Genomic DNA, 13,732 nt, shown 5'->3' on the forward strand with positions numbered 1-13,732 from the left:
AACAGTTTTAAAGCATAGAGTTCAGTGGCATTTAGTCACAATGCTGTGTAACCACCATGGCTATTTAGTTCCCAAACACTTTCAGCGCCCCACAAGGAAACCCTGTACCCGATAAGTAGCCACACCCCCTTCCCCAAGCCCCTGGCGACCACTGATCAGCCTTCTGTATGGATTTCCCGTGCCAGTGGAATGATATGCCATGTGGCCTTTTATGTCTGGCTTCTTTCACTCAGCATAATACTTCCAAGATTCATTCGTGTAGCATGAATCAGTACATTCCTCTTTATGGGCCGAATCCTCCCGTCATCTGGATACACTACCTCTAGCTTGCTTATTCATCCCATGGATGGGCATTTATTTGACTTGTTTCCACCTTCTGGTGATCGCGAACAGTGCTGTCACGGACATTATTGTACCAGTCTTGTTTAAATACCTGTTTTCGATTCTTTGGGATGTCCGTTTAGGAGGGGAAGTGCTGGGCTGCTTGCTAGTTCTGTGTTTAAGTTCTCGAGGGCGTGGCCGAGTCCATTTCCGCTCAGTCACACAATGACTAATCGGCACAACTGGTATTTGGACCGGGGTAGCCCGGCTCCAGAACCCGTGCCCTGAACAACTGCTTTTTTGCTTGTAGCTGCCATTATTATACAGTGTTAGTAGCATGGCTGTGTTCAGGCTGATTGTTTTCCCAGCTCTGACCTGACTTCTCCATAGCATGGTATGCTGGGAGGTCCATTATCCTCTCCCAGACTTTCTTCCATTATTTTGAGACCTTCTGAAAGTATACTGTCCAGCCCTCCCCGGTACAGGGAGGAGGAGACGTGGTGGCTGTTTGTTGTCACTGGATGGGTTCCGCTCTTCTGCCTGCTTTCCTCCTGCCGTCCCCTTGTCCTGTGCTCCTTGAGGATGAAGAGAGAAATAGAAGAGTACAAATTCAAGTTTGTATTGTGAAAGCTTGTCATTTTCCAAATGCCCTTTGCCTCAATTACCTGTAAACTACCTAAACATATAAACTGTGCTTGATTTGCTTGATTCCCTGTGTGAATTACAAGACCTCGTTTAAGGCAAAACGTTTTACTGAAAAAAAAAAAATCAACCCTTCTTCGAAAAAGGTAAACAGAAGAACATTTTTTTCTTTTTTTAAGTGCTCAGGTGGCTAAGGAACTCTGTACCCTTGTTTTGCTGTCTCAGGAGTCTGCCAGACATTTTCCAAGCACACGAGTAGGCCCTATGTCGTTGCTGGTGGTTTTAAGACCTTCTTCCTTCTGTTGATTTCTTAGCCAGTGGAGCACAGAGTGTCCCTAATGGTAGTCCTACCCACGGTGAGGGCATCCACTCGGAAGAGGAAGGCTTTGCTATGGATGATGAGGATTCGGATGGGGACCTGAATACGTGGGAGCTGTCAGAAGGGGTGTCCGACTGTCCGCCCAAGGAGCAGGCTGCTGATCTTTTTAACGAGGACTGGGACTTGGAGTTGAAGGCAGATCAAGGGAATCCGTATGGTAGGTGTGGCGTTTCTGGGGTCCTAGGCCAAGGTTTGGAGACCCTCCTACCAAATTACCCCAAAGGCAGACAGTTTGGAAGATGGACTCAATCCGTGAGCTTAGCCTGATACCTGTTACAGGGCTGAAATGTCTGTGACAGCTTCTCTTTCATATTGGGAAAAAAATGCAAATTTTGTAGTTGACTCTTAAAATATCTGTGTGAATCTAGCAGCTGCAGAGAGAAGTGCTGTCTTCTGCAGTTGCAGCCTCTGCACTGCTAAGGGCCCTCCCCTGAGAAGCACCAGTCGGGGGTGCCTCAGAACACACGCGTTTGCAGTCCAAGGAGGGCTCTGTGTGTGTGCTTTTGAACTGCAAGTGTCTGTCTCCTAGACACTTTTTGGCTGTCTCCCCTCCCCTCCTACCTTTAATCTGTTGTTTTTTTTTTTTAAACTGCTTGCAGATGCCGATGACATCCAGGGTTGCATTTCTCAAGAGGTCAAACCTTGGGTGTGCTGTGCCCCGCAAGGAGACATGATCTATGACCCCAGTTGGCACCATCCACCCCCGCTGATACCCCATTATTCCAAGATGGTCTTCGAAACAGGACAGTTTGATGATGCTGAAGATTGAGTCTGTAGCTTCTTGCCTGGTGGGTGGGCCTGCCCTCCAGATGAAGGTCTCTCTTCCTTTCATTGAGGTGAGAGGTCACATTTGAGGACCCATTCCCAGCGATCCCGGAGTCGGGAACACAGACTGGTGTTAACTAAGGTCCCAGTGTCTTCCAGTTCTCTTGTTGTTGTTGTTTTTAGTGAGCTCCTCCTTGGGACATGTGAGTGTTTGTGTCTGTGTCAGGAGGAGTTGTGTTCTTTATAAATAAAGGTAGAAAAAATTTGATATGCTTTTGTTTACTCCCCCCCCTTTTAATTGGATACTTACCAGCAAAGCTTTACTCCTTCAGTTCAAGTCCCTGGCTTACATTTTAAGGATTGGAGGTACTCGGACCCTTAAAACTACTCTATGAAAGAAAATAATTTTTGGCCAGAGATTAGAATCCAAGAAATGTTGGTGATTTTGTGGCTGATTTCTATTCCTGCTGATGAAAAATTGACCGTTTACTTAGTAAACAAGCAAGCTGGAACATGAAATGGCAAATAAATTAAACCAGCAATTATATAGCCCTCAACTGGTATGAAAGGATTTTGAAACTTATTTTCCATTGAATTATTTGCTCTTTATAATTACTATATGAAGTAAACGATTTTTTTAAATTGCCTTATTTTATTTTATTTTTTAAAGATTTTATTTGTAAATAGTCTTTACACCCGGGGCGCCTGGGTGGCTCAGTTGTTGGGCGTCTGCCTTCGGCTCGGGTCGTGGTCCCGGGGTCCTGGGATCGAGCCCTGCATCGGGCTCCCCGCTCAGCGGGAAGCCTGCTTCTCCCTCTCCCACTACCCCTGCTTGTGTTCCTGCTCTCGCTATCTCTCTGTCAAATAAATAAATAAATAAATAAAATCTTAAAAAAAAAAAAATCTCTACACCCAATGTGGAGCTTGAACTCACAACCCCAAGATGAAGAGTTGCATGCTCCCCCTGATTGAGCCAACCAGGCGCCCCAAAATTGTGTCATTTTCGAGATGAGGAAAAAAAGACTCAAAATGTTTTGACTTCTGCAAGATCCTAGAGCCAGGAAATGGCGGAGCCATGCCCTAACCCCACACGTGACTCTGAGGTCGGCTTTCCTTGGCTGCTCACCCCCTTGTGAGTACAAGCCTAGAGGTGGGCTCTGGGGGCTGTGCCTTGGCAGGTCTGTGATGCACCAGACTAAGTCGCCTTTGCGTCTCTTGCCGGCTCAGGGATTGCTTCTTACCTCCCTGCCTCCCTCTTGAAGCTGAATCAAGAACAATTTCAGATCTGAAATCCGAGTTAAGTCCACAGCTGTTAAATGAACATTTAACCATTTAAACGATTTTTCAGAGGCCCCACAAAGTGTGTGAGCAGGGCAGAACCTTATGAGGCAAAATGGTGGCTTTCGCTGTGAGGGGCCTCATGACCAAAACTACCCTAGGAAGAAAAAATGGCCCTCTCCACCATCCTTGCTAAAGGGACAGTCATAGACCATATCACCACACTGCTCTGTCTTTCCTCCTCCTCCCAGTGCCGGAGCTGATTAGACCCGTGTGAAAATGAGCATTTCTGGTGTGAAAAGGTGAACTTGAGAAACTGAGCCAAGGAGTGTCAGGGGCTTGAGGAGGATGGCAGAACGGCAGAATGCAAGGCTGTACTCTTGACAGGCTGCGTTGGCCCATGCGTAAGCTGGGGCAGTGAGGTAGCTGAAACTGAATAAAAGTGAATAAAGGCCCAAGTCGTAAGGTGGGAGAATGTACAGATGTTGGAGGGAGGGAAGAAAACGTGGCACGGAAAGGCCATGTGCGTGAGAGGCTGAGCAAAGGAAGTTCACCAGGTCCTGCTGCTGTGATCCGAGGAGCAGCTGAGAATCTAGGACACTCTTGTTTTGTAGGAGTTAATCTTTGCGGTTCCTCCTTCTGGTTGTTTCCAACAAAGTGGGTAGGAGGGTAATAGGGTCCACTGGAGGAAGGATGTAGAAAGTTGGGTATGTCGGGAGAACAAGAGAAGGAGGGAGCTTCGTCAATTGTGATTCAAATAGTGTTCTGGTGCCCCCCCCCCCACCCACCACCATTGGGTGATCAAGCATGGTGAGGATGTAGATGGTAACTCTCCAGGCTGTGAACATTGAATATCTTGAGGGGGTGAGGTTGGAAGTAAGGGGAAAAAAGTAATGAAATGGAAAAATACTAATGATACAGTAAGTGAAAATACATACTATAAAACTGCTTTGATAATATTGTAAAGATGAAAAAATTGCATATGCAAGTGATAAGGATTAACACGAACAAATGGAAACAATCTGATTCTGTGGTGGAGTTGCAGGCAGTTTGCTTTCGTATTTTTTTAAAAAGATTCTGTTTGTTTATTAGAGTGTGCGTGAGCGGCAGGGAGGGGCAGAGGCAGAGAGAGAATCTCAAGCAAACTCCATGCTGAGTGCGAAGCCCAGCGTGGGGCTCAATCTCACCCTGAGATCATGGCCTGAGCCGAAACCCAAAACCCAAGAGTCGGACGCTTAACCGGCAGAGTCACCCGGGCGCCCCTTGAACTTTTAAAAAGAACTTTTAGAAAAGTCTTTGTGTTAAATTAGATTAGGATTCAGTTAGGATTCCTTTTCTATTTATTTATTTTTAAAAATAGCATAGAGGAATAGAACAGAGAGAAATGTCCAGAAGCAGTGAGTTTTCCAACTGTGCTTTAATCCAAAAGCCTTCAATCAACGACCAAGTAAATTTTGTTCTCTCAAAACTAGAGTGTGTATGACAAATGACTTTGTAGGATAAATTATTGGATAGACAAAATTGTGGTTATTTTAAAAATAATTGAATAAAAGGAAATATTGCAATGATTTCTAACCAGTGTCCTATAATGAAGAATTGTAATTTTTAGGTATTCAAGAAAATGAAAACAAAACACCAACAAAACTTCTATCTATTCAGATCTCTGAATGCCAAGCTGAGAAGTATCAATCTCATGGGGAGATGTGAACTTGGATGTTGCTTAGTTTGGCTTTGTACTATGTGTAGGAATCCTCTCTGCCCACTTCTAGTCATGGGGAGCTCACTACCTCAGAAGGGGCCTGTCCACTGCTGGCTAGTGCTCTTTGTTAGAAAATTCTCCCTTGGGGCGCCTGGGTGGCTCAGTCGTTAAGCTTCTGCCTTCAGCTCGGGTCGTGATCCGGGGATCCTGGGATTGAGCCCGGCATCGGGCTCCTGCTCGGCGGGAAGCCTGCTTCTCCCTCTCCCACTCTCTCTGCTTGTGTTCCCTCTCTTGCTGTGTCTCTCTCTGTCAAATAAATAAATAAAATCTTTAAAAAAAGAAAAAAAAAGAAAATTCTCCCTTGTATTAAGTTGGAATCTACCCATTTGACCCTGGTCTGCTCTGTGGTCCTGTCTTTCAAATATAGGAAATTAGCAATCTTACCCTCCCTCCCCTCTGGCTTTTTGTTTTCTAGCTAGTCCACAGACAATTGCGTATATATGCCTGGAATCAGAAAGGGAGAGGAGGAGGGAGGGAGGGAGGGGTGGGAATGTGGTGGGGATTTTTGAGGTTTTGGTAGGTGTTGTTGCATTGACAGAAGTCGAGTTTGTTCTGTGAGGGCTTGTAGTAAGGAGAGGGCCAAGGACAGGACCTTGCGGCACATTAGCAACGAAAGGATAGATGAAAGGATCGGATCCCAGAGCCAGGCTGTGGCAGGGAAGGAGGAGGAAAACCAGGGGAATATAGGTGCCACACAAGCCAAATCTAAGAAGAAGAGAGTTTTAAGGAGGGGGGACAGTCATCTTTTATAGAGAGACACCAAATAAGATGAAGGCTAAAAAGGGCTTTTTGGGATGTGGGAATGAGAAAGTATTTATATAATATACCGACTTGGGGCAGGTGCGGGGTGGGAGCATGGACATTTCAGGCTTAAACATTTTGGGGGATGCATGCGGCCACTTGAGCTGCTGCCTTTGGCACTCTTGTTTTTCTTGACTGGGGGGTGCGGTGGGGTTTGGGCAATGGTGCCTTCCAGCCAGCTTCTCTCAGGATGAGATGTGAGCTAGCCTGGGAGGAGTCTACAAAAGTGGGCAGAAGCCGCTGGAGAAATGTAGGTGCTCAGGGACTGTTAGGAGGAACAAAAGAGAAGCTTTTATTCTGACATTTCTTGCAAGCAGTATCACTTGCCAAGAAAAGAATCACAGCTGACCACAGCAAAAGTTTTGAGTGAGGGAAAGGAGAGTAAATACGTGTTTCTCAAGTGACCGGATGACATTTGTGATATGCCTTTGTTTCTCTCACGCCCTCTCTCCGTGCAGGCATTCTGGTCATTGCCTTACTGGAGGCATGTGATGGGGTCGAAGACAACCAAGACATTTTTTCTATCTTTTCTTTTATAGAAAGCAACTTATTTTGTTTTTGTATGTTTCTTTCTCTTTCCTTCCTTCCTTCTTTTTTTTTTTTTCCACTTGTAAAGAGGCAGGGGGATTTTGGACCAAAAGCCTATGTGTCTTGAAGAAATTTGGAGGGAAAGAATGATCCTCCGCCCCCCTCCCCCAAATCCCCTGGATTGTGAGAAGAAAGATGGGAGAAGACATAGAGATCTGGGGATGCTAAGAGCAGATGGGACAGGAGTCCTGCTTCATGGTGTGTCCCTGGGAGTTAGGTCCTCAGTGATAGATGTTGGTGCTTCATTTTTTTTTATTAAGATTTTATTTATTTATTTGACAGAGTTACATAAGCAGGGGGAGTGGCAGAGGCAGAGGGAGAAGGCTCCCCGCTGAGCAGGGAGCCTGATGTAGGGATCGATCCCAGTACTCTGGGATCATGACTTGAGCTGAAGGCAGATGCTTTACTGACTGAACCAGCCAGGCACCCCGATGTTGGTGCTTGTAGGCAGTCAGGACCATCTTGCAAAAGATGCCCAGGCCTTGAGCATGCAGAGAAACCAGTGGACCCAGAGGGGCCACAGGACAGGGAGAACCATTGAAGATGGACATGGGATGACCTGATGCCCACCGCCCTCATTTGCCTTGGCACTGCATGAGGAAGTAAGGAGAACCCCAGAGGCCTTGGAAGGAAGCTCAGGGTTGGAAAGTAAGATGGTCAGAATGGTAGTTTTGCTTCTTGAACCCCCAAATGCAAGAGAGGCAAAATTAAGCTTAACAGATGAGAAAAAGTTACTGCTCGGGCTGGGGGACAGGTCATCAGGTAGGCAGAGATGGTGTATTCAAAGTATCATCATGGGTTGCTTAATACCAGAGTGCTGATAATTCTTTCTTTTTCTTTTTTTTTTTTCCTATTAAAGATTTTATTTATTTGAGAGAGAGAGAGTGAGTGTGGGTGAGCATGAGTGGGAGTGGGCAGAGGGAGAAGCAGACTCCCTGCTGAGGGGGAATCCCGACATGGGGAGACATGGCGCTCAATTCCAGGACTCTGGAATCATGACCTGAGCTGAGGGCAGATGCTTAACTGACTGAGCCACCCAGGCGCCCCTCTTTGTTTTTATTTTTCTATCTGGATGAAAACCTTTCAGTTTTTGTACTGTAGCATAACAAACAGAACCATGCCATTCACAGTTTGTATAAGTAATTTTGTGTTTTTTTGATGACTCCAGTATATTTCTGTTATGACTTTCTTCCCTTTGGGAAATTCTGGGGGGGAATATACCCTTTCATTCTACCCCTAAATTAGTTTGGTTTAAGGTGGGGACAGTTTGGTCATCATGAGACCCCAGGAGGGTATGGTGGGTGGAGCTTCCCCAAGCTTTGCTCTTTTTTCTTTTTTAAAAGATTTTATTTTTAAGTAATCTCTACACCCATCATGGGGCTTGAACTCACAACCCCGAGATCAAGAGTTGCACGCTCCACTGACTGAGCCAGCCAGGTGCCCCCCGAGCTTTGCTCTTAAATGCCTGAATGGCTGGGTAAGTTGACTGTAGAAGCTGCAGGCGACCACTCTATGTATCAAAATAACTGGCAGGACTCCGCAAAGCTTGCCTGCCCTGAGGAAAGACGGAAACCCTCATCGGCTAAGTAAGTACCTTGGTGCTACACTGCCCTTGGTTTTCCAGAGTTTGCATTCTTGGATCCAACTTTTCATAAGATGGTTGAATATGGAGAAAGAGAAAAACACCCTAAACCCTTGCCATAGCCTATCTGGATTCTGCCTCCCAATTCTCCCTACACAGACTCCCCACCCAAATAACTAAGAATGCTGGATCTGGAGGACTGTGTCTGTGTGTGCGTACACGTGTGTGTGAGCGTGGCAGGCCAGGGAGAAGAAGTGGGAGGGTGTAACAGGAAGGCGAGTGGCGGGGCTGGCTCCCACTTTGTTGACTTAGTGAATCTGGCTGCAAAGTGAAGGTCTTTGGAAAGAATGGCCTCCCTGCTTCTGACAGTTTCTACTGAGCTGGTTCCAGGACTGAGCTAGATCTTGCAGGTGTTCATAGGCAGGTGGACTGTTCCCTTGGGTTCCGGGGCACCAGGGTTTGCAGAAAATCCACCAGGATTTGTACTTGATGGTGGCCTGTGGAATAAAACATAGGCATGGTTTCTGAAGAAGCTATTTCTCTCCACCTTACAGGATTTTCTGGTGCTCCCCTTTGAGTCAGAGAAATTTCCCCAGGAGGCACACTTCCATTTCTGACCATTGCAAGGTGCAGTTGGTTTTCCTTTAAAAAAAAAAAAATTTCTGATGAGATAATTCTGACTTAAGAAGCAATTTCCTCTGACCCCTTCTCCTTAGCTGTTCAACAAATGTGGCAGATTTAAGTTAGAGCCATGTGTTTGGCAACTCTGGGCGGACGCGGGAATTTCTCTAGGCTGCTGCCTGTGGCCCTATTCCATTTCTCCAGCAGGTGGCAGTAAAGACCCACTGACGCGCTTTCTTCCGCGTGACCCACTGGGTGAGGGGCCCTGGAGGAGGTGAGGAGTGGCTCAGGGTTACCTTCCTATTAGTGGGCTTCACGCGGGTTGGCAAACTTACCTGTGAATTCACGGGCAGGATTTACTCCTGATTTTAGACGTGACATTTCTCAGAAAAGGTTATTGTGAAATCTAGGGTAAGAGTCACCATTGCACCTACCCCAGGGGCTGGCTCATGCTTAGTATGTGAGTGCTTAGTATGTGAGTGCTTAGTATATGCTTGCTGACTTCAGCCGAAGTGTGCATATATGTGAAGGAAAGTAAAATGCATCTTGCATTTTACCAGATGATACATTAGGTGGTTTTCCTTATGAAGTCAGGCTTATAAATCTCATTTTACAGAAGGAGAAGAAGGAGAAGTTGAGGTTCAGGGAGATGGAAAAATTGGCCAAAGTTCACAAAGATAGGATCTGATCCCTTATCTGGGCTTCTGTGCTTGCTCTCCTAAGGTGGGAAACACTGAGATTTAGCAAACGTCTAGAACAAATTTCGTTTCAGAAAAAGCAAGGGAATGCAACGCAGGTTTGATCTTTACTCATCAGTTTATTTCTGAACACCTGCTATATGCTGTGTGCCGAGGCCGGAGGGGTGGGGGACCCGATTCCTGCTCCCGGGGGGCTCAGAGCCTAGGGGGAGGGTGGCGGCACACGAATACACCATTACGGGAGTCCGGGAGGACTGTGCATGCGCAGCGTGCCGTAGGAACCCAGAAGAAGGGCGGGGTGCTCCAGGTGACCCCTCGGAGGAGAGGGCCCTGGTGCTGAGTCCTTGAGGACTTGGCCAGGCAAGCCGTGACGCGGATCGTCCAGGCAGAGGTGCTGTGTGTGCACAGGCCCAGCTGGGAGAGGACTCGCGTGTTTGGGGAACTGGACGTGTTTGGGAGGGACGTGGTGAAGGTGACGTGAGGTGAGCCAGGAGCCCTGAAACCTAGGCCGGGGGGCTTAAGAGGTTTTCGGCAGGAATGAGACACTGGCAGGCCTTCATTTTCCGAAGCTCCCTCTGGTTCCTGGTGGAGAACATGGCGGTAGGGGCCAAGATGGAAGGCAGGGAGGTGTCTGGGGGTTGTAAGCTAGTAAGAGGATGGTGACCTCAAGTAGAGTGATGGCTGTGGAGCCGGAGGGACACTGACAGGTTGGAAGGTAGAGCTGGCAGGAGTGGGGACAGAGTGAGGGTAGGGCGAGGGACGGGAAGGAGTCTGGGAGGACCCTGGGGTCCTGGCTTGGGCAACTGGGTGGATGCGGTGGGTTCTTCTGTGTGAATGATCTTGGCAGTTCATGAGCCCTTTCCCATCCAGTGTTTGTAGAGGAAGGTGCTCTGTGGTCCAGATGTTCACCTTTGTTCTCAGGGTTTGGAGGATGCCTCTGTGCTGTGCAGCCCTGCACCTTGAACATGGGACAGTCACGCCTTAGGGTACCCTCCATCTTTCCTATGCTTTTCTCTCTCTCACAGATCATCCCTCAGATGCTCAGGAGATGGTACTGGGGTGGACATTCTGGTTGCCTCTCCTGCGTCCATCCCGCTCCACCGTAAGACCACCCCTTTCTTGTGCAGCCTGTGGACCTTGGGGAAAGCTAACCCCACCCCTGGACGTAGGGGCGGGGCATGGGGTTTAGGCCTAAGTTAACATGCATAATCAAATCTCCCATCCTCTGTGTTTGTCTCCTAGGCTGCCTAACAAATTACCATGAATTTGGTGGCTTAATTTGACAAAAGAAATTTATTTTCTCACAGTTCTGGAGTCCAGAAGTTCAAAATCAAGTTATCATCAGGGCTGTGCTCTCTGAGGGGCTCTAGGGGAGATGATGTTCTTTGACTCTTTCAGCTTTTGGTGGTTGCCTGCCTTCCTTGGCTTGTGGCTGCTCACTGCAGTCATGGCCTCATCTTCATGTGGTCTTCCTCTGTGGGTCTGTCTCCTCTTCTGTTTCTGATAAGGATATTTGTCATTGGATTTAGGGCCCACCCACTACTCCAGGATGATCTCATTGTAAGGGCCTTAGCTTCATTGCATCTACAAAGACCCCTTTTCCAAATGAGGTCACAGTCACAGGTTCCAGGGGTTAGGAGAGAGGCCTATCTTTTTTGGGGGGGCTGCCATTCAACCCAATACAGCTCTGTGGATGGCAAGACAGAATGAAATTGGGACCATGATGACATCATTGAGCCCCCTATCGAGCAGCCCAGCAGCCTGCCTACTTCAGGACTTCTGGTTATGTTATTCAGTTAAAGTTCCTTACCGCTCTAAGCCAATCTGATGGACCTTGTCCCCCATCACTTGCTGCTGAATGTGCCCCTCTGGAGTCCCACATGTAGGCAGTTGGGTGTGAGGGAGAGATCACAGCGATTGGAATTTTCTGCCGGTCTCTATTGTTGACTGTGTGACCTTGGGCAAGCGGCAGCCCCACGGACCGCTGGTTTGAATATATAAATGGGGCCCTTGTCCCTGCAAAAGGCCCTTCAAAATGGAAGCCACTGTGGTTTCTGTTGTTAGGGCCTCTGCATTCCAAGAAAGACGTACTAGAACTGGAAAGGGGCCAGACAATGGAGCGACGAAGGGCTTTTCCCATCAGGGCACACTCCTCGATTAGAATTCTTCAGGCTGGAAAGATGGAGGCTGGGGAGGAGGCGTAATCCCCATCCTATAGACGACAAGACTCATTGACAAGGTGGGACAGACCTGTTCATTACATCCCAGAATCTTCAGCAGCCGAGGGTGCCACTCCTAACAGTTTGAGAAGCTGTTTTGGGGCAGGCCATAGGAAGTGCTCCTTTTCATGGTAGGGAGGTGAACTTGAGGCTCTTGGGCAGCCTGGTGCCATCCCCTGCAGTCAGGCGGGCCTGGCTTCCACTCCTAGCTGCGGCGCTGTGCGTGTGAGCAATCTGCTTTTCTCCCCGTGTCTCGGATTGCTCACTGGTAAACTGGGGGCAATAACTACTGCTTTACAGCTCCCCACCTCTGACACACACGTGATCAGCTTCCTGCTTATTCCCACAGGTGGCCTGACTGCAGACCCCCCACTCCCCTCTGCCTCGCTCAGGCCACGTAGCGATTCTCACACACCTTTCCCTCGTTGTCTGTTTCCCCCTTCCTTCTGAGATTATTCTTGCGCGCACAAGAACCCTGATTGTCTCTCCCATCTGAAAACAACCCTCCCTCCGTCCCACTTCCCCTCGAGCTCCTGCCCACTTTGTCAGCCCCACTTGGCAGCAAAACTCCTTGGGAGAATTGTCTGTACTTGTCTCTTTTGCTCAAGGAATCTTTGTAAGATGGATACACTCATGTAACTACCATACAGGTTAAAGAAAAGGAATATTACCAGCACCCCCAGGTGCCCTGTCCTCTTCCCAGTCACTCAACCCTCTCTACCCTCCAAGGAAACCACTCTCCTGATTATAACACCATAGATTAGTTTTATCTTTTTTAGTTTATTGTAGTAAAGTACATATAAAGTTTACCATTTTAACCATTTTTTAAAAGTAATCTCTAGGGGCGCCTGGGTGGCTCAGTCATTAGCGTCTGCCTTTGGCTCAGGTCATGATCCCAGGGTCCTGGGATCGAGCCCTGCATTGGGCTCCCTGCTTGGCGGGAAGCCTGCTTCTCCCTCTCCCACTCCCCCTGCTTGTGTTCCTGTTCTCACTCTCTCTCTCTCTGTGTCAAATAAATAAATAGAATCTTAAAAAAAAAAAAAAAGTAATCTCTATGCCCAACATGGGGTTTGAACTCATGACCCTGAGATCAAGAGTTGCATGTTCTTCTGACTGAGCCAGGCAGGTGCCCACCAACCCCCCTCCATTTTAACCATTTTAAAGCATACAATTCAGTGGCATTCAGTATACTCACAATGTGGTGCAACCATCCCCATTACCGAGGTCCAGAACATCTTCATCACTTTAGAAGGAAACCCCACAGCCATCAGCAGTCACTCCCCATCCCCTATTCTCCATTTTCCTCAGCCCCTGGCAACCACGAATCTGCTTTCTGACTCTATGGATCTGCCTATTCTGGACGTTTCATATAGATGGAATCATACCGTATATGGCCTTTTGTATCTGGCTTATTTTACTTAGCATGATGTTGTCAAGGTTTATCCATGTAGTAGCAGGTACCAGAATTTAATCCTTTATTATGGCTAAATAATAGTCTCTTATATCACTATACCACATTTCTTCATCCACTCATCAGTTCATGGCCATTTGGGTCGTTTCTACCTTTTGGTGATCATGAGTAGCACTGCCATGAGTGTTCATGTGCAAGTTTTTTTTTTTTTAAGATTTTATTTATTTGAGAGAGAGAGCATGAGCAGGGGGAGAGAGGCAGAGGGAGAGGGAGAAGCAGATTCCCCACTTAGCAAGGAGCCTGATGCAGGACTCGATCCCAGGACCCTGGGATCATGACCTGAGCCGAAGGCAGCCACTCAACTGGCTGAGCCACCCAGGTGCCCCTCGTGTGCAAATTTTTGTGTAAACACATTTCATCTGTTGTTGAATAAATTGGCCACATGCTTTTTATTCTCTTTCTGTCTGACTTTATACTCTGCCAAGATTATGTTCTGTGACTTGAGATTCATCCACATTATTGCAAAGCAGTAGCTTTCTTATTTGCATAGCCAGGTAATATATCATTATGTGAAGATATCCCCATTTATTGAATCTACTGTTGATGGATTTTGTCCAGTTTATGTACTTATTTGAGAGAGAGAGAGAGAGAGAGAGAGAGCGTACAAG

General features: G+C 47.4%; 1 protein-coding gene across 2 annotated transcripts in view; it reads left to right on the forward strand.

The window, feature by feature from the left end:
- COPRS (coordinator of PRMT5 and differentiation stimulator) overlaps positions 1 to 2,375 on the forward strand; it is a 6,289-nt gene extending 3,914 nt beyond the window's left edge. For both annotated transcript variants that reach the window (XM_081805408.1, XM_081805409.1), the window contains exons 3-4: positions 1,282 to 1,499; positions 1,942 to 2,375. In XM_081805408.1, the coding sequence (XP_081661534.1) occupies positions 1,282 to 1,499; positions 1,942 to 2,111 (388 nt within the window). In that variant the 3' untranslated portion in view covers positions 2,112 to 2,375. The remainder of the gene's footprint in view (positions 1 to 1,281; positions 1,500 to 1,941) is intronic.
- Positions 2,376 to 13,732: the final 11,357 nt, after the last annotated feature.

The sequence above is a fragment of the Leptonychotes weddellii genome, chromosome 15, assembly GCF_054177405.1.
Source record: "Leptonychotes weddellii isolate Sample4059 chromosome 15, ASM5417740v2, whole genome shotgun sequence".
NCBI classification, from domain to species: Eukaryota; Metazoa; Chordata; class Mammalia; order Carnivora; family Phocidae; genus Leptonychotes; species Leptonychotes weddellii.